This window comes from Thamnophis sirtalis, unplaced genomic scaffold (assembly GCF_051295495.1).
Source record: "Thamnophis sirtalis isolate CommonGarterSnake01/CBP01778 unplaced genomic scaffold, rThaSir2_p1.2 scaffold_6, whole genome shotgun sequence".
Lineage (NCBI taxonomy): Eukaryota > Metazoa > Chordata > Lepidosauria > Squamata > Natricidae > Thamnophis > Thamnophis sirtalis.
The window spans coordinates 102061482-102086446 of NW_028261386.1; the positions used below are offsets into that span (position 1 = coordinate 102061482).

General features: G+C 40.5%; 1 protein-coding gene across 3 annotated transcripts; it reads left to right on the forward strand.

Annotated features, from left to right (window-relative positions):
- LOC148045129 (amine sulfotransferase-like) lies at positions 1 to 23347 on the forward strand. 3 transcript variants are annotated; one of them, XM_087718594.1, is made up of 8 exons: positions 1 to 157; positions 8858 to 8952; positions 9080 to 9229; positions 14304 to 14527; positions 16478 to 16604; positions 18295 to 18389; positions 18926 to 19106; positions 22282 to 23347. In XM_087718594.1, exons 3-8 carry the CDS (start codon positions 9088 to 9090, stop codon positions 22380 to 22382), a joined length of 870 nt encoding a protein of 289 aa, XP_087574720.1. In that variant the 5' UTR covers positions 1 to 157; positions 8858 to 8952; positions 9080 to 9087; the 3' UTR covers positions 22383 to 23347. The 3 variants fall into 3 exon arrangements, with proteins under 3 accessions (XP_087574720.1, XP_087574719.1, XP_087574721.1); XM_087718593.1 differs by lacking the exon at positions 8858 to 8952 and having other exon boundaries at positions 2 to 157; XM_087718595.1 differs by lacking the exon at positions 8858 to 8952 and having other exon boundaries at positions 2 to 157; positions 14304 to 14512.
- Positions 23348 to 24965: the final 1618 nt, after the last annotated feature.

The following is a 24965-nucleotide window of genomic DNA, read 5'->3' on the forward strand; positions in this document are numbered from 1 at the left end:
CCAAGGCAGAAGCTGAGTCATAAAGGAAATCAGCTAAGCAGTAAAGAGCTTTCAAAAAATTTCCATTCAGGTCTCCCTCTCCACTTTTCTTCTTAAAAAAATAAACTTCTGGGTGATTCTTTTTCTCTGCTCTTCAACCTCCCTGTCATTCATCAAGGTAAGACACACATTTTATACCCTCTTTACCTGCATAATACAGTTAGCAAATTAGGTTATTAAAGGGGAGATTGTAGGGCAGAGGTGGAGAATTTAGCTTCAGCACTAAATTAGGAGAGGAGGAAGGGAGAAAGATCAACAAGTCTTTTTTTTCCAGGGTTTTTGCTTTGTTTCATTTTGTCCTGGGTGGGGGCCTCCCAGGGCTTCTTACATCCTTTTTGTGCTCCCTTTATCAACCTACATGGTTACCTAATGGCTGCACCTGAAAAAGCCAGATGTAGTTGAATTAGCTCAAGTGGTGACTCAATTTACAATCACTATGGGTTATGACCATAATTCCAGGCACAGTTGAGGCTGTAAGTCAAGGACTTATTCATTGTTTTCATATTTCTACGATTTTCTTACACTGGTCTGTGTGTCCCTGTGAGCAGGATCTGTATAGTTTCAGGACTTTAGGGGAGGATAAGAGTGTTGATTCCCTCTTCTCCTTAGAGACATTGTCCACATGGATTTTCAAATGTGGATTATCACTAGACAAACAGAGCAGGGGAAAAGGACATTTACTTACAGTACTTATTTTATATGACCACCCATTTCAAATATATGACTCTGGGCAGCTAGCAATACTGTACTTAAAATTAAAAATACTATAACAAAATTTTAAAAAATCACACAGCCCAAAGTGGGGGGAGGAAAAACAAGGAATACAGTCATTATATGGATTCAACCACATATCCAGGATCCAGGCTCAATAACAAAACCAAGTTTCCAAGGACACATAAAAGACCAGCAAGGTCAGGCAAGACTGATATCTGGAGGAATGATGTTCCAGAAGGTGGATACCAAGATAGAAAAGGCTCCCCTCTTAGGTCCTGCCCCAGAACATTCCCCAATGGGAAGGGCCCAGAAAATGCCTCTCTTGCCAGATCTAACAGGACAGGGAAATATGACAAAGGAGAGAGGGCTTTGAATTGAAACCAGAAACATACTGGCAACCAATGCAGCCGAGCAGAGATATCAATAATGTGTCAAGTGACAGGCACCCATATCTTTTACTGATGAGGCTGCTGCTGCTAAAACACATACATACAACTGAATAAGATTTAAGAGAAGTTAAATGTATAGTTAGACTACAGACCCCACATTACGTGGAGTCAAAAGGCAGATAAAGTTGAATTCTTGGCTGCCTAAGAAGGACGTTCCAGACCAAGAGGCTGCAACTTCCCCGCATTCTTACATAACTCTTCTCCCAGCCTTGGGTCACTGACCCTTCTCCAAACAAACTTTATGTTCCACTTTGAAATGGTTGAATGGCAACAAAAAAAAACATATCAAGAAAGCCATTTAATCAGTAAATATTCTAAATTTCTTTTTAAGACTCCAAAGGTCTTAAATGTTATTCACCAACCTTTTAAGTCTTATGCAAAGAACATTATTGTACATACTTCTAATTAGAGATTGTCAAATCATGAATTGTTATGGCCTTGGCATCCCTCCTCAGAAGAGGCACAACTACCAAACAGGGCCAGCTAAACTACTAGGTCCATAATACCACTAGAGGCCTGAATACCAGAGATGAATATTCTCCTTCATGGGGAGACACTTATATCAGAACCAAAATCCACTCAATTCCAAGATCTGGAGTTAATCCATAGTTCCTTTATCTTAATAGGTTCCATGAAGCCAATATACTGAAACCTTTTCAAGTATCTTGCAGTGTGGATGTACATTAGAACTGTAATTCTCAAATCTTGGATGCTTTAATTCTTATGATGTAACTGAATAGGTGACTACTTGTAAACCTATCAACTTTTGATTTGAACTTGAACTAGCTATAAAAGTAAATGTATGTCATTTTTCCAGGTTCTGACTTTTCATAGGGAGATACCTCTTTATCAGAATAGTCTAATAAATTTCTTTCAAATGATCTTCCAACTTGATTGCTTATTAGAAGACAGAATCCGAGGCAGAAATTAGGGCCAGCTTTGTCCATCAATACATTGAGGATCTGAGGGTCTGGTCCATTAACTTGTTATCAAACTGCTTTTGCAAGTGAGCCACGTTAATAGCTCTATTGCAAATAGTCACTCTAATTGCTGAAATTAGCAGTCTAATTTAGCACTGGCTTTGATATCTGTTAGCAAGGAGCTAAGGAGGCTGACCATAAATGCTTCATTATGTAAGAAATGTCAGTCTAGCTGGCAGGTTGTGGCTGAAGAATGGTGCCTTGCTAGAATAATAATAAGACAAAAAGAACAAATTACCCATATCAATAAGGAAACTCCAGTCCAAAAAAAAATCCCTTTGGTGGAAAAATAAAACTGGCTATGTAGCTAACTTCAAAAAACGATACAAAACCTTACGCCACCCAAAAAAAAACAAAACAGAATACAAATTACAAACTGCATACAGGAGGAAGAGCTGTTACACACAAAATCCAATCTAGCCTTCTATAATTTCATAAACGCCAAATTTAAAGACTCAAAAACCATCCCACCTCTAAATGGGCAAAATGGTGATGATTGCAATGCTGATGCTGTTAAGGCCAATCTCTTCACCCTTTTTTTCAGTTCAGTCTTTGTCAACAGCAATGACATCTCCCTGTGATTTCCTAGTTGTACCACAACCATTTGCAATGATCTACTCCACATTGATTTTACTGAACATAACGTCAAAAGGGCATTACACAACCTAAAGCCATCTCTTTCTATTGGTCCCGATCAGTGGTGAAATCTAAAAATTTCCTCTACCGGTTCTGTGGGCGTGGCTTGGTGGGTGTGGCTTGGTGGTCATGTGACCAGCTGGGCGTGACCAAGTCAATGTCACTTCTTTGCCCTTATGACCTACAAAAAGAAAATATACTAATTATTTCATGCATTTAATACTTAAATAAGAATAATGAAGAATACTTATGTAAGAATACATAAGTATTCTAAGAGCAATAAAAGTTTGTTGCCTTTTCATCCTTGCTGGTAAAGGCTGCTACAACAAAAGGAAGAAAAAGAGCTTTGTTAGGTGAGGACCAGTGATGGGAGCAATACAAAAGCACACAAAACACAAGAAACTAGTTTTAACACAAAAACAACACAAAAGCAACACAATGCAGGAGCAGCTGCACGTCACACAAAAGAGCCCCTGCCACAAGCAGGAAACTCACAGAGCCACAAAGAGCTCAAAAAACAACTTTCACACTTTACACAAAAACAACACAACTGACTCACAACATTGTGCAACTCACACACAATGCAAAACAGCTGTACCTCACAGAAATTTGCCTCTGCAACAGACTTAACAGATTTAACAAGTTAACACATTTACAGAGTTGGAAGGGACCTTGAAGGTCATCTAGTCCAACCCCCTGCCCAAGTATAATTGCAAAATCATATAAAATGGCCCTTGCAGGAAACTCAGAGCCACAAAGAGCTCAAAAAGCAACTTTCATACTTAACAAAAACACAATGCCATTGTGCAACTCTAAAAGCACACAAAATGTCCCCTGCAACAACCAGCAGGAAATTCACAGTCACAGAGAAATCACAAAACCAACTATCACAATCACAAAGTGTCACATAATGATTTTGTGTGTTTGTGTAGTGAGTGTGAAACACTACAGAGCAGGGACATGCAGTCAGGGGAGGCAGAGCCTCACCACTGTCATCATGAAAAGAAAAAAATGTAAAAGGAAAAAGGCAAGAGCTGAGGTCAGGCTGAGCTAGTTGCTGCCAGAGTCACTGTGGATGACTCTGCTTAACTGTTTAAAAAAAACCTCTAAAAAGCGCCCTCTACAGGAGGAGGCAGGAGAACGACGTCCCTCATCTAGTCTGACTTTAGATGTTTTATGAATCACTCGAGCAGAGTTAAGCAAGGGTTAAAAGCCGAAAAATTTGTGACATAGGTGAGGCACGTGATTCTCCTGCCTCCTCCTGTAGAGGGCACTTTTTTAGAGGCTCTTTTAAACAGTTAAGCAGAGTCATCCACGGTGACTCTGGCAGCAACTAGCCCAGCCTGACCTCAGTTCTTGCCTTTTTCCTTTTACATTTTTTTTCTTTTCATGATCACAGGCAAGAGGAGAGTTGAAATCCTCTCTGAAATAGCTGGAAAAGGTACGTGTGTGGGTTGGAGGGAGGGGGAGGAATTCAAACTTCATCCTCAAGTGTAGATCCCTCCCCAAGTTAGTTTGATTGCAGGCAGAGCCACGTTGCCTTTTCAAACACACAAACACACACACACACACACACACACACACACACACACACCTGGATAAAACTTTATAATCCCAGCTTCACTGATTACAAGTTTGAAAAGGCAACGTGGCTCCGCCTGCAATCAAAGGCTCGGATCGGCTCCAATCCAACTTCTGTGTTTGTGTTTGTTTGAGAGAGAGTGAGTGAGAGAAGGAACTGGGTAGGAGAGATAGTCCAATCCAACTTGTGTGTGTGTGTGTGTGTGTGTGTGTGTGTGTGTCTGTTTGAGAGAGGGGGGAGGGAGGGAGAGAGGGAGGAAGGAGGGGGAGGGAGAAGAAAAAGAATGAAGGAAACTTTTTCGCAAAGGAGAAAAACAAATGGTGTCGCTTTAAATTGGAACTGAGCATGTCTGGCTGTGGAATTCTGGGAGTTGAAATCCACAAGTCTAAAAAATTTTGAAACCCACCACTGTGTCAGTGCCTCACCAGCCATAAACCTCACCGCACGTCACTGCTACAGAGACACACAAAATCTCAGAAAGCTGCACAAATCTAAAAATATAAAAGCAGCTAAACCTTTTTAATTTTTAATGGCTATTATTTCCTAAAAAAAGGTCCCTAATAAAACCTTTCCTGTTCTCTAGCCATTTGTATCCATGCCCTATAAGGAAAGACTAAATGAAGAAGACACAGGAGCAGTGGTGGGTTTCAAATTTTTTTAGAACCTATTCTGTAGGTATGGCCTGCTTGTGGGAGTAGCCTGGTGGTCATGTGACAGAGTAGAAGTGGCTTGGTGGTCATGTGACTGGGTGGGAGTAGCTTGGCAGTCATGTGACTGAGTGGAAATGGCTTAGCAGTTATCTGATCAGGTGGGAGTAGCTTGGCAGTCATGTGACTGGGTGGGAGTTGACAAATCAATATCACTGAATTCTTTGCCCCAAAGAATGACCTACAAAAAGAAGATATAAAAAAAGAAAATTTATTATTTTGTGCACTTACTACTTAAATAAGAATAAAATAAGTACACAAAACAATAAAACAGCTAGTTACAGAGGAAATATGGCTGTACTTACCAGTCTTCAACATTACTTTGCCAAGGTGGCGCAGTGGTTAAATGCAGCACTGCAGGCTACTGCTAGATCAGCAGGTCAGCGGTTCAAATCTCACCGGCTCAGGGTTGACTCAGCCTTCCATCCTTCCGAGGTGGGTAAAATGAGGACCCAGATTGTTGGGGGCAATATGCTGACTCTCTGTAAACCGCTTAGAGAGGCCTGAAAGGCCTATGAAGCGGTATATAAGTCTACTGCTATTGCTATTGCTATATTGCTACTGACCACCTTACACACATTCTTCCAGCCCCTCCGCCTCTTCCTTCTTCCTGGATTCACTCAGATGTTTTAAAAACTCACAGCCTGTGCACAGCACACACACATCCACCCCTCCGCCCCTTCCCTCTTTGTGGATTCACTCAGACGTTTTTAAGACTCACAGCCTGTGCACAGCACACACTCTTCTAACAGCCCCTCTGCCTCTTCCCACTTCCCCAACATTCTCCCCACCCCCACCCCAGCCATAATTTTTTTGGCAGCATGGTGAGGATGAGTGGGGCAAGTGAAAGAGTGAAGGAGGAGAGGGAGCATTCTGGTACGGAGCCCCCTGACCAACAGGTACGGGAAGGCAAGCTAAATTTCCCCATCTGGTACAACTGTACTGGTCCGTACTGGTTGAAACCCACTCCTGCACAGGAGCTAGAAAATAGCAATGTATAGGTAGAGATGAACAAACATGTATAAATGGAAATGGTACATAATGAAGGATTGTAAATTAAGTAATGTATATAATAGTATCATATGTATAGACAAAGAAAAACTGAAATAAGGGGGGGAAGTGTATTTACAATGGATGTATATTGTAGTTGTAGTTGAGTTTATTTATAGGCCGCCCTTTTCCCTGAGGGGACTCAGGGCAGCTAACAACTTGTATGGGGGGGGAAGACATACAATAACATAAAAACACAATGTATAATTAAAATCAAGCAACATTCATACAACATTCGGGTGGGGGCGGATTATGGTCTTTACCCCCAGGCCTGGCGGGATAGCCAGATCTTAAGGGCTGTGCGGAAGGTCTGAAGGGTGGTGAGGGTACGAATCTCCACGGGGAGATCGTTCCAGAGGGTCGGAGCTGCTATTGAAAAGGCTCTCCTCCGCGTAGTTGCCAGCCGGCACTGGCTGGCAGATGGCACTCGGAGGAGGCCTAATCTGTGAGATCTTATGGGTCGAGAGGAGGTGATTGGCAGGAGGCGGTCTCCCAAGTACGCAGATCCACTACCATGAAGGGCTTTGTAGGTAGTAAGAAGCACCTTGAAGCGCACACGGAGATCAACAGGTAGCCAGTGCAGCTCGCGGAGGATAGGTGTTATGTGGGTGAACCGAGGTGCACCCACAATCACTCGCGCGGCCGCATTCTGGACTAGCTGAAGCCGCCGGATGCTCTTCAAGGGCAGCCCCATGTAGAGCACGTTGCAGTATTCCAGCCTAGAGGTCATGAGGGCGCGAGTGACTGTTGTGAGAGCCTCCCGATTCAGGTAGGGTCGCAACTGGCGCACCAGGCGAACCTGGGCAAATGCCCCCTTGGTCACAGCCGACAGGTGGTAATCAAAGGTCAGCTGTGGATCCAGGAGGACTCCCAAGTTGCGAACCCTGTCTGAGGGGTGTAAAATTTGGCCCCCCAGCCTGAGCGATGGAACACTAACCAAATTTTTGGGAGGGAAACACAACAGCCACTCGGTCTTTTCTGGGTTGAGTACAAGCTTGTTAGCCCTCATCCAGTCTGGAAATGTACAGAAGTAAATTGCAAAAAACGTTTTGGCCTTTAAAAAAAAATTGTTTAATACTTTTTTTAAAAAAAGCAAAAGGACAGAAGAGAGATATTTTCAGACTTGCAAGAATCTGTGACTATACTCTTTCCACAAAGGTAGCATTAGTACTCGTGGTTGGTGCTTCTTGTCAGGGTAATAACGATTTAATAGCTGACCACCTGCTGTTGTAAGGCTGCAAACCGAGCTGATGAAATGAGAATGAATCAGCAGGGTTATTGCACTTTATGAAGCTGCCTATATAAGAGAGGCTGTGTGAGGGCATATCTCTCTCTCTTCATTTATCTCTGGGTGCTTCAATGCTATAGTTGATGATTGATTGCCTGATTTTGACTAGTTTAAGTTTAGTTTATAAGTTTAATAACATTTATATGCTGCCCAATCCCGTAGGACTCCGGGCGGCTTACAGTACAAAAATAATCAAAGAAAAAAAGTAAGACACAGGGACGAAAGATAGATATAAAATACAACACATCATGCACTCCATTCTGAATGGGACTGGACCATATTTTGGGGTCAACAGCCCCAGGCCTGCCGGAACAACCGGTTTTAATGGCTTTCCGAAAGACCGAGAGAGTGGGAAGGGTCCGGATCTCTGCGAGTAGATCATTCCACAGGGCCGGGGCAGCTACAGAGAAAGACCTCCCCCAAGTAGTCGCCAACTGGCATTGCCCGGTCAAAGGTACCTGGAGGAGGCCCAGCCTGTGGGATCTTATGGGTCGTTGGGAGGTATGTGGCAGGAGGCGGTCCCCCAGATATCCAGGTCCCAAGCCATGGAGGGCTTTAAAGGTAACGACCAGCACCTTGAAGCGTGTTCGGAGACCGATGGGAAGCCAGTGCAGCTCGCGGAGGATAGGTGTAACATGGGTGTACCTAGGTACACCCGATATCGCTCATGCAGCCACATTCTGGACCAATTGTAGTCTCCGAACACTCTTCAGGGGCAGCCCCAAGTAAAGTGCATTGCAGTAATCAAGCCTAGAGGTGACGAGAGCATGAGTGACCATTTGAAGTGCTTCCCGGTCCAGATAGGGCCGCAACTGGTGCACCAGGCGAACCTGGGCAAAAGCCCCCGTGGTCACAGCCGACAGGTGGTATTCTAATGTCAGCTGAGAATCCAGGAGGACACCCAAGTTACGGACCCGCTCTGAGGGGTGAAGAGTTTCTCCCCCCAGGCTAAGAGATGGAATATCTGGTCCATTCTTGGGGGTACATGTATGTATATTTTCTTTGTATATAAAACACTGTTTGAAAGACAAACTTCTATTTACTGTATTTTGCTCCTGTGACCATCTCAAAATGGTCACACTGTGAGCATTCTCACACTTCTTGTCTGAAGTATCATGAAGGACTCACAATATGCAACTAACTGTTTCTGCATATCATTCACAAACTTTCTTTCATCCTCATTTTGGGCAGCAACAATTCTCTTACATGGGTTTGTTCGCTTCCACAGCTTCTTCCATATCTTTTCCCACCAAGCATTCTTTTTCATATTTTTCACATCCAGACACACATTTTATTCATACTTTAGAAACAAGTCTCTATATCCCATAGTCATCTCCAGATAAGTAAGGTAAGAAAAGAATTGCAACCAGTATGTTCTTAGTACTGTAATTCAAACTTTCTCTTCCATGTAGAACTCTTAGATAGCAAGAAGACTAGCAAATTTACTATTTCCAATGGAAACCTTCGTGGGTAAAAATTGAATTCATGAAACTAATTAAATAATTAGGTAAAATAATCTAATGATATGTGTTTTTCTTCATGTTGCCAAGAATCATGACTTTGAAAAAATTGAATTAATTCAACATTGACTATTAATATAGGAACTATTTTCAATTTCCCTATTCTATCAACAGGACAAGCAATGGAGCCATCAGAGAAGGACCTATATCTACACAAAGGGTGTTATTTTGTACCAGTGGTGTCCTCACCTGAAAATATAGATTCATTGGAAAGTTTTGAAATCCGAGATGATGATACATTTATAATCACATATCCTAAATCAGGTAAATTCAAAGATGTCTTTCAGGGTAGAGTAGATTTTGTATCCAGTGCTTTTATTCAGTTTTTCAGTACTTTGGTTGCTGTATCATGCTGTAAATAGATTTTAACATTTGGCATAGAAGATGAAACACAAGTGAAATAATGCTGCAAATCTGCATTTTGACCATTTTAAATTTTACTTTACAAAGCTGACTTTTTCTCATACAACCATCAAATATTTTAGAAGAAGCAGTTGTCTTTATACATCTCTGAAATGTTTAATATAGGAAGATTGACTAAGTTAGAACATAAAATAATAGAATTGGAAGGGATCTCAGGGGTCTTCTAGTTCACCCCCTGCTTGAGCAGGAGATCCTATACCATTTCAGAGAAGTGGCTGTCTCTAGTTACTTCTTAAAAGCATCCAGTAATGGAGCACCACAACTTCTGAAGGCAAGCTATTCCATTGATTGGTTGCTTTCACTGTTAGGAACTTTCTCCTTAGTTCTAAGTTGCTTCTCTCCTTGATTAGTTTCTATCCATTGTTTCTTGCCCTGCCTTTGGGTGCTTTGGAAAATGGCTTGACCCCCTCATTTTTGTAGAAGTCCCTCAAATATTGGAACAGTGCTATCATGTCACCCCTAGTCCTTTTCATTAGACTTGACATGCCCAATTCCTGCTGCTGTTCTTTGTATGTTTTAGCCTACAGACCCCTAGTCATTTTTGTTGCTCTTCTCTACACTCTTTACATCTTTTTTCAACATCTCAACATCTTTTTTATATTGTGGTGACCAGAACTGGATGCAGTATTCAAAGTGTGGTTTTATTAAGGTTTTGTAAAGTGCTACTAGAACTTAACTTGATCTTGATTCTATCTGTTAGTGCAGCCTAGGATTTCATTGGTATTTTGCTGTAACCACACATTGTTGACTCATATTTATATTATTGTCCACTAGGACGCCAAGATCCCTCTTATAGTTACTGGGATTAAGCCAAGTTTCACCTAATCTGTACTCATGCAGTTGGTTTTTCTTGCCTAAGTGAAATATCTTACTTTTGTTTTAAAACTGTTTTATTTCATTTTCATTTTCATTTTATACCATCACTTATATACTGTGCATTTAAAAAAGGAAGAACAATGAACACAACTCATCTTCCACCATGGGAAACCAACATAGCACTTCAATCCTCCATACACCCTTTCTTCTCCCCCTCCAACTTTCATTTCTCCCCTTCAACATTCCCCTCTTCTACTTCCCTTCCTCCTCAGACATTCCTTTCTCCCCTTCCCTCCGTCTCACCCTCCTTGCATTCCCCTCTCACTCCCTCTTTACTTCTCCCTCTTCTTTCCCTCTACTCCTCACTTTGGTGTATCTCTACTATTCATTAATCTATTCAGTTTATATTTTACACTAAAATTAAAAAGAATGAAAAAAATAAAAAATAAAATAAAAGAAAAAAAGAAAAAAAAAGAAAAGAGAGCAACAGTATACAAGTGCATTCTTATTGTTCTGAAAATTGAGACTGTATTTCCACCCTCCCCCCCTCCCCCCATAAACCCCCCTCCCTAACCCCCTTTCGACTTCCCAGGTCCCATACCCGGCATAACTCTTTATCAAGCACAGTCTGGAGTATATTAAAACCAAATAACTTTAAAATTAAAAGATAAAAGAAAAACAAAGTAAAAAAAAAGAAAAACAAAACACACACATACACACACAAAAAGGAAAAACGGAAAGAATCAATAAACTCTCTACATTAAACTCAGCTTCCCATCATTTTTAAATCTTAAACAATGTACCTCATTCCTAATTTCAGTTATTTTATTACTTGCAGGATTTCAAACTATATTGAAACCAAGTAAGTTAATCGAATGGAATTCTCCAGCTAGGAGCCTTATCTCTTTATCTAAATATCCAAACCTTTAAATTGTCTCTTTTACCTCCTTCTCTATAAAACAATTTAAACACTCAAATGCTTCTCTCGGATTCCTTTTTCAACTCCTCGCATCCTGCCTCTACCCATGTCCATATATATATTTTATTTACATCTGTACTCCTCTTATATTTGCTCCACCTTCCTGCAGACTCTGTGGGTATATCTTTCCAGATATTATATTCAAATAACAATTTATACAAAAATCAGCTTACTTTCTGGCTCAAAATAAACTCTAAATAAACCTTCACTACCCTCCCATCTACCCCACACTTCCCAACTCCATTCATCCTAAACCACAATCCTAGAAAATCACGATCTCCGCTCTCCTCACCCTAAAGAATGAATCATGAACAATTTAAATAAAAATTCAAAGTTATCCATCGAGTCTTGTTTAAGTCCCATACAATATATATTCCAAAATCAGTGCCACTTCTTTCAGTCTCAATGTCTCTTCATCGGTATGCAGCTATGCCGTTTTACACAAGACAGAAATCACAAAGTATTATTCAATTTAAAAATTAAGCAAATGTTTTAGAAGCATAGCTAAGTCCTTATTCTCTACTCTTCTGCCCTTCCGAAGGGGGAAAGCGATACCTCCCACCTTGTAGCCACGTGTTCCGCTGTTTCTCTTCTCCTTCTCCTTGTTTTTCTCCAAGTCCGGGTGATTCAGGAAGTCCCGCCTTCAGGATCTTGTAATAAAAATCTCGGGCTTCCCAAACAGAGTTAAGGCAATGTTTTTGGTTATCAAATGTAACTGTAATACCAAATGGCACTTCCCATCTATACTGTATCTGAGAATTTCTGAGTTCCTTAGTTAAAAAGGCATAGTCTCTTCTGGCTCTTAATATTTGAGATGGTATTTCTTTGAAAACAATCAAATCCTGTCCATCAATTCGCAGCCTATTATTATAAAACTCATGTACTATCGCATTTCTGGATTCTCTTGTGGCAAAATATATAATTATGTCCCTCGGAAGTTGTCGCTGTTTTGCTATGCACGAATTATGGCGATAGATTTTTTGGATCTGCCAATCAAAGTTAAGTCCAGGATTTCCCACCGAGCGACTAAAAGCCTCCAAAAAGGTCTGTTTCAAATTCTCCTGCTCGTTTTCACGCAATCCCCTAACTCTTATTGCAGACGCAGTCTTCTTATAATTTATCATGACAAGTTGTTTTTGTGCATTTTCAACTTCCTGTTGTAACATTTCAATTTTAGATGTCAGGTTAGAATTAGCTTCTTCCAAAAGTTCCAGTTTATCCTCCATTCTGGCAATATAATCTGTCATAACATTCATAACCTCGATCATATCCTCCTTTGTTTGAGCAATCTTGGCATCAAGTTTGTCATATAAGTCTGAAATAAGTTGCTTCATTTCCTCTCTGAACTCTTTAAGGATTTCAAAAAGAAATTCTTTCGTTAACAAATCTCCAGTAGAGGGCGTAGAAGGCAAGGGCAGCGGCTTTGTAACAAATGCCTGAGATGTAGAAGAGCGTCTGGGCTTCGATTTCGGTGCCATGATAACAAGGGAAGCAAACAGAGTCTCTACTCACATTAATTTGAGATAAGGTAGTTTCAACAAACCCCTGGCAATTGATAAAAAGAAATCTTCAAGAGAACAGGGCTAATTGGTTTGTAATCCCTTAATTCTGTCCAGAAAGTTGAAGATATATCATTATAGCAAATGCGGAAGTTATAAAATCGCCATTTTTAAAAAAAAAGTTAAACAAAGGAGTCTTTTGTAAAATTGAAGCTGGTATTTTAAATTAAAAAAAAAAGAAAAGTTCACAGGTATGGTCGCTGCCCGGATTAATCTTAAATGAGTTAATTACAAAGGCTTGTTCTGAGGGGGGAGTAACTCGCCTTGAGCTGGAAAAAAAAAACAGCTGAGAAGATCTGGCCGGAGTAAGTGACTCAGCTTTCGTTGATTCACTCTCTTTCGTTCGCAGCCAAAAAAGAAAAAAGGCTACGAACTTCAAAGAGGACTCTAACTGGCTGGGTTCCCTCCCTACTTTTTCCTTGCCTGGAAAAAGAGATATCTAAGATCTTAAATAGATATACGAACCAGAACTCTGAGGGCAGCTTCATTAAGCTGCCGATGGCGGCAAGTCCCTCCCTCGGAACGAAATATCTTACTTTTATCTATGTTAAATTTCATTTTGTTAGATAAGGGCTGATATTTAAATCTGTCAAGATCTTTTTGGACCTTGACCTTGTCTTTCGGGTTGTTGACTATTTCTGCTATCTTAATGTTGTCTGCAAATTTGATGAGCTCTCCTTCAATTCCCTCATCCATATCATTTATGAAGATATTGAAGAGTACTGGAACCTTTGGGTTCCTCACTGGTTACTTCCCTCCATGTGGATATAGTTCCGTTGAGGACTATATGTTGAGTACTGTTTGTCAGCCAGTTGCAAACCCAACTAGTGGTAGTGCTATCTATCCCACACTTTATTAGCTTGCCAAAAAGTAGTTTGTGGTTGAATTTATCAAATGCTTTACTGAAATCTAAGTATACCATGTTCACAGCATTTCGCTCATCTACTAATTTGGTCATTTTGTTGAAGAATGAAATAAGATTTATTTGGCATGACCTGTTTTCAGTGAATCCATGTTGGCTTCTGGTCATAACGCTGTTTGCTTCTAGGTCCATGATGGCGAACCTATGGAGGGCAAAAAACAACCGAATGTGCAAACCGGAAGTTCCCTCCAGAGGGTGAAAAACAGCCCTCAAACCAAAAGTCGGTTCCCGAACTTCCAGGTTGCCCACAGTGCCATTTTGTGCCCTACAGTGAAATTTCTGGGTTGCCCATAGATCTGTTTTTTACCCTCCAGAGGCTTCCTGGAGGGCCTCCAGGGGAGGCTGGGTTTTTGTTTTTGTTTGCCCTCCCCAGGCTCCTAAAAAGCCTCTGGAGCCTGGGGAGGGTGCAAAACCAGTCCATTTCATGCCAAAAGTAGTGTTTTTCTTTTTGTGTGTGAAGATAGATGTGTGAAGTATGAATTAAGCAGTTCTGCTGTCTCTCTACTGTCCATTTCTTCTTTGCCATCTTCTCCGATTAGTAGCCAGATTGCTTGACTTTTTTCTTGTTTTTTATGTATTGGACATTCTCCAAATAATAATGGCACTGGATGAATTAATTTAATTATTTCTTATTTACAGGCACAGTGTGGACTCAGAACATTGTGAGCTTGATTCTTTATGAAGGTCATCGAGATGGAACTGAAAATATTAGCCTGATTGACAGGGCACCATGGCTGGAGTATAATGTTTATCATGTAGATATACCAAGTCGCCCATCACCTCGTGTCATTTGTTCCCATCTGCCCTACTATTTGGCACCCAAAGGATTACGAAATAAAAAAGGAAAAGTAGGACATATTTTGGTAACTTGTGGAGTGGAGTGGGGACCTGTCAGTCTTCAATTTTTTTTTAGCTCTGCATCTAAATGTTTTATTGACAAATAAATGCAAATGAACAGATGTTACATTGTTCCAATGTGTTTGGTGATTTTCAGGCTGAGAAAAAATAATTCAAATAAAATGGGGAATCCAGAATCTCATGCTTGGACGAAATAAAGCCGAACTGAAGATCCATGCAGAGATATTTAATCCTTCAGGTTACTTTTTCCAAAATGACACATCCAGATGGAGTGGGACTTTTTGTGTGGCTTAGTCAGTTTCTATCTTAATGTATCTGGAGGATGCCAAATTGAGGATTGCTGCCTTTAGCCATAAAATCCTTTTTACAATTGCTACTCTCAGTCACTCACACCCTCTTGGATGGAGGACTGTAATAGCTTTAATGTGGAGCTGTTTTTTTACAACAGCCCTTGAAGTATTCAGAAACTTGAGTGGGTCCAAATGTAGCAAGATAGGCATTTGTGTGTTTTCCAGGAACTGCATACATTTCACTTCTGCTATTGAAACTACATTGGCTATATGTTTGATTCTGGATCGGATTTATATTTCCTAGTTATGACCTTTAAAGCCCTTCAGGAACTGGGAACATGTCATTTGAAGGACCTCTGTCCTCAGTTACATCTACCCATTCCATCAAGTCCAGTAGGAAAGGCATGTTTGGGGACCTGCCAGCAAGGGAGTTTTAGGCATGACCTTTTTTGCCATAGCCCCTGTCCTATTCCCTCTAAAGTGAGGCTTGTTCCAACCTTGTTGGCTTTCTGGAAGGTCCTCCAAATGGTTTTGCTAATAGCTTCGAGGTTCTATGATAAAGTATAGCCTCTAAGGTGATTGTATGAGAGTTAATTGATGTTCATACTCTCTGTATGCTTTGCTGCTATTCTGGGTTTGTTTTTGTCTTCTTTTTAAATTTAAATTTAAATTGAGATTCTTAATGGTTTTTATTTTATTTATTTATTTATTTATTTATTTAATAAATGAATTAATAAATAGTTACCCCAAATCGCCATGTAAGATATGCAGCTACACAAATGTGAAAAATTGATTGTGTGTGAGAGAAAGAGGTGGGGGGAGGAAGAGGTGGGGGGAAGGAATATATATATATATATGTATGTATGTATGATTGATATATATACTTAAAGTCACAACCCCTGGTATGCCCAAGTATGGGAGGAAGGTCACACTTCCACTCTCTGTCATTAGGCTCGTCACAAGAGACCATACAGACAGAAACACAATATTTTTTACTGTTGCCTTTTTTGTTACATTTGTTATATTTATATCTCCCTTTATTTATTTATCAGCATAAATATAACATATATATATATATATATATATATATATATATATATATATATATATATATATATATATATATATATATATATATATATATATATATATATATATATATGTTTTTTTATTTGTGCTGATAAATAAATAAAGGGAGACTCTAAAAAAACACAAATATAACAAAGGCAACAGTAAAAATATTGGGTTTCTGTTGTGATGGACTCTTGTGACGAGCCGAAGGACAGATGATGGAAGCAGTTAGCTTCCTCCCATAATTGGGGCTTACCAGGGGTTGAAAAAATCTAATATATATATATATATATATATATATATATATATATATATATATATATATATATATATATATATATATATATATATATATATATATATATATATATATATATATATATATATATATATATATATATATATATATATATTCCCCATGGGAAGTTAACATATTGTGAAATAAAGTGCAAATGGAGTTCTGCTCTCCAGAAAGTCCACTAAGGTCCACCAAGCCTCAAGGTTTTTCGATCAATCCCACTTTTTCGCTGCTGCATTCACTCTAACTGGAGTCTCTGAGATCATTTTTGACTAGATACTTTCTTCTTCCTACAGATTGTTTATGTGTTCAGAAATCCAAAGGATGTCTTGGTTTCTGGCTATCATTTTCTACAAGTTCTAACCATGCTGGAAACATCAAAAGACTTTGATGTTTACTTGGAGAAGTTTTTGGCTGGCAAAGGTAATAAATTAATCACAATCAGGTTAGTTTTTGTTTTGGACAAAAGATATGAATTCAATCCACTTCCTGCAAGTGGCAAACAATCCATTCCTCCTCCATAAAATAATAATAGTTATTTTCAATCCTCATTCAATAATTTGCATAAACTGTATGCAAACAGTTTATAATGGGATGGATGAGTGGAGAAGAATGCAGGATTCCTAGAATAATTTGCCATGCAAAAATGGATGGGAGAGGGGAGAGAAGGCAGCTTATTAAGGGAGAGTGAGAACAAATACAAGGATACATTAAAATGGGGAAAAATGGAGGGGAATAAGTTGATGGATTTAAAACCAGGGTGTATTATTATTGTTGTTGCTGTCATTGTTGCTTTTGCTGTTGCTGTTGTTATTATTATTGATATTATGTGGTTAATCTTTGGTGAGATTCACAGCCTTTGGGGCTGGTTGGTAGCTCAACAACTCGAGTCCTAACCAAGGACCTAGGAACTGTTAAGGTAACATCGGAGGATATAAGCTGTTCCAAGTAGGGTGGTTTTTTGTAGAATCAGAATGTTCAAGTCTGATAAATTTAAAATTTCCAAATAGCGAGGTAGCCCTTTAGGTATTGCTCCAAGGGCTCCAATTACAATTGGAACAACACATGACTTCTTTTTCCATAGTCACTCAACTTCAATTTGCAAGTCCCAGTACTTTGTAATTTTTTCTTGCTGTTTATCTTCAATTCGTGCATCTCCAGGTATTGCAATATCAATGAACCATACTTTTTTCTTTTCAACTATTGTTATGTCAGGTGTGTTGTGGGCCAAGTGCCTGTCAGTCTGAATTCTGAAGAATTCTCCCACAAGATTTTGACTTTTTCATTCTCTAAAACCTTCTGAATCTGATGTTCCTAGTGGTTTTTGCTGTACTCAAAACCAAACTTTTGGCACAATTTCCAGTGAATGATCTTAGCAACGCAGTCATGGCATTGTAACTAGTCAGTTTGTGAAATTTTGCTGCACCGAAGTGGTCGACTGTCTCGTCTTTCTCATTACAAAGGTGACATTTGCTGTTGGTGGTAACATGTTGAATTTTTGCCTTCATGCAGTTTGTGGCTAAGGCTTGTTCTTGAGCTGCCAAAATAAAGCTTTCTGTTTCTTTTTTCAGTGCTTCTCAATTACTTCTTTCTTATATTCAGCTTTTGACTTAGTTGTCTTTAAAAGGCCGCCTTTATTTACTTCCTTAATCACTGGTTCTTCACTTTTCTGGATGTAATCATTCAAGCTATGTCTTTCTTCTTCCACAGTCTGCTTTACTTGTAGGAGTCCTTGACCACGCTTTGGACTTTAATAAATTAATTCAGAATGCCCAAAGATCCAAATAAAGAAAAGCAAAAGAAACAAAACAATATAGCAGCATCTTGACAAAACTCTCCCTTTAGCAAGTGAGAGTATGCAACCACATTTGTTATGGCTCCCATTCCTTCTCTCTCCTCTCCGCATTCAGTGTTATTAGGGTGGGCTCTCAGTTGAGCTTTCATGTGTAGGTCCATCAGGCCATAAAAATAAATGGAAGAAATTCAAGCAGTCAGAATGTATCCCTGAGATGGATTGTTAGCTGAAACATTGCAGTGCCCAGCTAAACCATTAAACCAAGTGACTTTGAAGATTCCACTCATAATTATGCCAAATTCATTTCTCTCCTATCAGTGTGCAGTAGTTTATGGCTAGACCATATAGAAGGCTGGTTCAATCATAAGGATGATTTCAATATTCTCTTCCTTTCTTATGAAGAAATGAAAAAGGTAAGATGTGTCCATTTTGTGTGGTGCGACATGAAGAAAAATTAAGCACAGAAAGGTTTAGAAATGATGGGATGTATAGAATAATGTTCTCCTCTTCGGGCTCAAAGAAGGTTGACTCAACTCAAGTGCATTTTCAAGAGAGACCAAAACATTCATTTAGTTTGGGTGGAGAACTGTCCAGCTTCAGTTGCAGCAAGATTGCTAAGAATGTAAAACTCTGTATCATAAATATATTGAGAACCAAAAATGTTTCTCAACAACTTGTCTCTTGGAAATTTTTAGCAACAATTCTATGGACGGGTTTCTGTGTTTAATGAATATTGTACATTTTTTTAAAAAATACAAATGATTTAATATTCAAATAATTGTTTTCTGTAAGAAAAGAATTAAAGTAGGGGAAGTGAAAGACAGCATTGATATGTGAAATATGTATAAGATAGTGATAATCTTTAGAATTCCCCAGATATATCAGCCACATTTTCCATCTTTTCCCTATTGTTATGGATGAACTAATATAAAGCTGTATCAAATTTCAGGATCTGAGAAGTTCTGTACTGAAAATATGCAATTTCCTAGGAAAAGAACTGACTGAAAAGGAGGTGGATGTTGTGGTGCATAAAGCTACATTTGATAACATGAAGGCAGATTCTAGAACAAACTATGCAGTCCTGAATCCTACCTTTGCAGATTCTAGCAAAGGGGTCTTTCTTCGTAAAGGTAAATCTATAGACATTTATACTCTAGGGGTATGCTTATGAATATGCCAGGATTGCCACCTTCATCTAAAAGGCACTTTTTGTAGAGTGGTATCAGGGTTGGGCTTCAAAAATTTTAGCAAGCGGTTCTCTGCCAGGTTGCTGGGTGGGCGTGGGCATGGTGCCATGGCCTAGTTGACCTCCTGCACCACAAAGGGGGTAGGTGAGTTGTCCTCCCCAGGCTCTGAAAGCATTCTTCGAGCCTCCAGGAGTGCAAAAATGACCTCCTCAGGCTCAGGAGGTCTTCTGGAGGCAGGAAGTGGGCCCTTTTCTGGCCTTCCCGAACTTTTGGTAGGTCTGTTTTTCACCCTCCCCGAGCCTTCATGCATGACCTACACTTACCTGCATCGAAAACGAGCCATGTGGGGATTCCTGGGACAAGCAGGGTGGGTGGGCAGGGCCAGCCAGGAGTAGGATTTGGGGGTTCTCGCAACTGCAAAGAATCTTAGCTAGAGGTTCTCCCGAAACCCTACGAACCATCAGCAGCCCATCCCTGAGTGGTGTACATTTTCTAACAACTTCTCTTTCTGCTGTGTCTTCATGATGTTGCACTAATCTGAGGCAACCATAAAGCATTCTTAGCTGTACCAATGTTAAATTGGTGTACTCCATTTTATCCTGACAGGGTTTTTTTTGCCATGGATATAATCTGACAGTTATAATCTCTGTTCTGTTGCTTGCACAGACTAATGATCCTTTAGGAATGAGATTGTTTGAATACTGGTCACTTTAGCCTGTTGGAGAGACATCTTCTTTGCTCTCTACCCTGAGCACTGTCCTCCAGTCTTATAGCTGCCTCCTTTAAACCTGCAGGGACACAGCCAATGCTAAAGAAAACCCCATCAATCATTTTAATTAATCATGGGAACAGTTCCAACAGGATGAACTCCAGACCATTTAGAACTTCATTGGCAGACCATTGGTTCCATGACTTCCCAGAACAAGATGCTTATACCAGAGAAATCACTTGACCCCTTATAGTTAGAAATCTTTACCTTTCTATCAAGCCTTCATTCTGTAGTCCAGCTCTAGTTAAAATAGTAAGGATCCAGCTTCCTGCCCAAAAATTAGAAATACAGATTTGTATATATTGTTTGATGGACAGGGAGGTAGATGTTCCTCTGATAACATAGGGATGTGCAATGTTCCCGATTTTGCAATCTATTACCCTCTTTCTAAGACTCCATGAAACCAATAACAGGCATGGTAATTGGAGACTAGAAACCACATCTGGAAGACTTTTGATCTTCATCCCTATAGTCCAGTGATGTGCGGTGAGGTTTATGGCTGGTGAGGCACTGACACAGTGGTGGGTTTCAAATAGTTTTAGACTTGTGGACTTCAACTCCCAGAATTCCACAGCCAGGCATGCTCAGTTCCGATTTAAAGCAACAGCATTTGTTTTTCTCCTTTGCGAAAAAGTTTTCCTTCATGCTTTTTCTTCTCCTTCCCCCTCCTTCCTCCTTCTCTCACTCCCTCCCCCTCTCTCAAATAGACACACGCACACAGAGAAGTTGGATCCCTCTCTCACTCACTCTCAAACAAACACAAACACAGAAGTTGGATTGGATATATTTTCCAATGGCTTGAAAGCAGCTCCTCTGCCATACCCCCCCCCCCCATTCCCCTACTGCCTTCTGATCCGAGTCTTTGGTTGCAGGTGGAGCCAGGTTGCCTTTTCAAACTTGTAATCAGTGAAGCTGGGCTTATAAACTTTTATCCAGCTCTCTGTGTGTGTTTGTGTGTGTGTGTGTGTGAAAAGGCAATGTAGTTCTGCATGCAATCAAACTACACTTGTGGAGATATCTACACTTGAGGATGGAGTTTGAATTCCTCCCCCTCCCTCTGACCCACACATGTATCTTTTCCAGCTGTTTCAGAGAGGATTTCAACTCTGCTCTTGCCTGCCATCATGAAAAGAAAAAAAATGTAAAAGGAAAAAGGCAAGAGCTGAGGTCAGGCAGAGCTAGTTGCTGCCAGATGACTCTGCTTAGTGCTTAACTGTTTTAAAAAGTCTCTAAAAAAGTGCCTCTGCAGCAGTGGTGGGTTTCAAAAATTTTAGAACCTCTTCTGTAGGTGTGGCCTGCTTTGTGGGAGTGGCCTGGCAGTCATGTGACTGGGTGGACATGGCCAACTTGTAAAATGTGGTGAAACCCACTTAACCCTCTTGCTTAGAAACCAAAATGTTGGCTCAGAAACTTGAAGCATGCAAGTCTTAAATCTATCAAGTTACAAGACCCTTGCACCCCTAACCCTTTAGAAACCCACCCCCCCCAGGGCTGTTCAAACTTAACAGCTTTAAGACTTGTGGACTTCAACTCCCAGAATTCCTCCTCCAGTCATGTTGGCTCAGGAACTCTGGCATTGAAATGTGCAAGTCTTAAAGCTGTCAACTTACAAGACCCTTGCACCACTAACCCTTTAGAAAAAAAACCCAGGGGTGTTCAAACTTGACAGCTTTAAGACTTTAAGACTCCTCCTCTCGGTCTTCATCTTGATGTGCGAACGGGCGGGGGGAGGGAGCTGGAACCGGTTCTAAATGGCACAGTAGATTTGTGGAACCTCTTCTATAGAAGAGGTTAGAACTGGCAGGAACTCACCCCTGCTCTATAGGAAGAGGCGGGAGAATGACCTGCGTCATCTATGTCAGAAATTTTTAGGCTTTTAACCCTTGCTTAACTCTGCTTGAATGATCATAAAACACCAGACTAGATGAGGCACGTCGTTCTCCCGCCTCCTCCTGTCGAGGGCACTTTTTTAGAGGCTTTTTTAAACAGTTAAACACTAAGCAGAGTCATCCACTGTGACTCTGGCAGCAACTAGCTCAGCCTTCTTCCTTTTACATTTTTTTCTTTTTATGATGACAGTGGTGAGGCTCTGCCTCCCCTGACTGCACGTCCCTGCTATAGTCCCCTCCTGAAGCTCTAAAGATATAGATATACACAATGTGTGTATATGTGTGTGTGCGTGTTCATACACATACACACAAACATACATTCATTCCTACACACACACACACACACACACTCATTTTGGTGATAGGATGACATAAATAGCCTCTAGTTTAATTGAATACAAAAAATATGTTTTGCAAACCATTAAACTGTTGAGATTTTTTTTTAACCACTTCTTTCCAGGCATTGTTGGGGACTGGAAGAACCTCATGACTGTTGCCCAGAGTGAAAGGTTTGACCATATCTTTAAGGAGAGGATGGAAAAGCTGCCCTTCAAGTTCTGATTGGGATATTCAGGAGGATCCATGAGCTTATTTCCAGCTCACTAGAGGAAAATAATGTGTGATACACACCTTCAAATAGCTTGAATCAGAGATGACTTTCCAAGAATGGTCTTTATGTAACTTTGTAATGTTTAATTCGCAACTTTGCAGAGATCATAGAACAAAGCAACATTAAATTCTATGCTATTATTACATGTAAAAGAAACTGCAGAAAACAATTAATAGTATATCTCTCTGAAATTCTTACTATCATTTGTATTTTGATTCCACAAATGAGGCCAGATGCACTAAAGTTTTGACATTGTCCAGCTAATTCCTATATACCCCTTTTAAAAAAATATTTGCCAATTCCCAGCATCAGATTTCCTCATATGCTAAGGCCCTTTCTCTATTGCCTTTAGTTAGTAGTGGAACTAGAGTGATATAAAATATGCTGTCCTTATTGCTGATGCCTTTCTGTATCTATTACTTCCCATTTGGCTTGTCCCTTGTTAGTGATGTCCTTATTTCTTTTTCTTTTTTTAACACTAAAAACACTCTTTTATTAAGAAAGAAAAGGAAACAGGGCACCTGCAGGCTCCCCTCCCCATTTCTTCCTCTCAGGAAAAATAGGAGAATTTTCTCTGCATAAATATAGCAAGTGGGGAGGGGGAGGAGTAAGGAGAAGAGACACTGCAGTGGGGTATGAACAGAGGTGAAAAACTGAAGGTGCTGCTGTATGTCTGTGTGGGGAGACTGTTAGGAATATAAGTGCCGTATAGTGATCAGCGTGAGCTATTGTAAATTTTGCAACTGCTAGCAAATTTTGTGTACTGGACTGTTTGTATGATTATGGACTTGTTATTTGGATTCTCCCTTAACTGAAAGACGTTGATGACTGACTGTCTTAACCGTGTATGACTTGGACTGTTTGATGGACTCTGATACCTCTATTTCCACGAAAGTAAAAGCCTATTTAAACTGCAGTGTCTCTGTATGCTGGTTTGTGTGTTCCCCATCACTACCCTCACAACGCTTCTCCCCAGTGGGGAGCTTACCTAACAGAGACCAAGGAGACTTGGCACTTATCGCCCCCTCTCAGCAGGGACCTGGAGCTGACTTTGCAACCCATTCAATGGCAAAAGTGGAAGAGAGCCACACTGGATTAAGAATTTCATTCGGAACCCAAAAAACCCTGCATGGGGAGGGGGTGGAGGAGGAATGGAGGCCGCCTGTGCTGCACCATCCCAACTGGGCCCTTCTGGGCTAGGGATTCATGGAGGCTTCTCCAGAGCAGAGGGGTGTTTGCTGTGGAGCAATGGGTGGTGGTGGTGGAAGGGGAGAGGGTCTGGCAGTCCAGGCCGATCTCTCGCTCTGCTCTGTGGGGTTCAGCCGAGCTGTGGATGTTGAGGATCAGCCTCTGGCAGTAATCCTTGAAGTTGATGGGCTTCACCTCTGCGGCAGTGGCCTTCAGGCGGGACTCATCATTGAATGTCTCCAGCTTGACTCGGATCCAAAATTCATGGGAGGTAAAGCAGGTGCAATGAGTGGGGCATGAGTGCTTTCCTGATTTACTACAATTTATTTGCCAACTCTCCAGGGTTTTTTCCTCCCAGGAATCTTTGGAGCAGGATCTGGCACTCTTTCAAAACTCTGCTCACCCACGAGTATAATCAGGGAATAAAGTTCAGGGGTGTTGAAAGACTCTTTCAAAACCCCTCACTAAGGAAGTAGAGGACTATAGCATCAGCTGTCCATCATGCTCTGCTATTCCTGCCTACAGAAGTTTAAAAAATGTGTAGTGATGAAGGAAAGGGGAGAGCTGTTCCTGCACCAGTCTAAAGCAGATGCTGATTTCCCTTAGAAAATGGAATATGCTTTCATAGAGGTGAAAGGGACCTTAAAGGAAGTTTTGTCCAATTCCCCACACAAGGCAAGAGACCTTATATAATCCTGGTCAAATGGTCATTCGGTGTATTTTTGAAAATTTCCAATGAGGGAACACCTACAACTCCAGGAGGCAACCTATTCCACTGATTAATTATTCTAACAATTAATCAGTGGAATATTTCTCCTTATTTCAGAGGAACATTTCTCCTTATTTCTAAGTTGGACCTCTCTTTAGCAAACCTTCCACCCATTACTTCTTGTCCTACTCTCTGGAGATAAGTCAGTCCCCTCTTCTCTGTGACAGCCTCTCAAGTATTGAAAAACCTGTATCATATCCCTCCTAAATCCTTCTCTTCGACAGGCTAGATGTGCCTAGCTCTGTAAACTGTTTCTTATACAATTTAGCCTCCAGACCCTTTATCGTGTCTGCACATGATAGGATCTCAGCATGTCTTTTGTAGTATGTTGACCAAAACTGTATGCACTATTCCGAATTCGGCCTGCCAAGTATAATGTAAAGCAGTTTTTATCACCTCTCATGATCTTGATGCTGTCCCTTCTTTCATCTGATACCAGCAATGGCGAACCTTTTCAGGATCGAGTACGGAAAAGGGAGCGTGCATGCGTGCGCAATTGTCTGGGCTGTGACCCGGAAGAGGAGCTGTCCAGAGGACATGAACTTCATGTTTCTGGCTTGCATACTGCCCAGGTAGT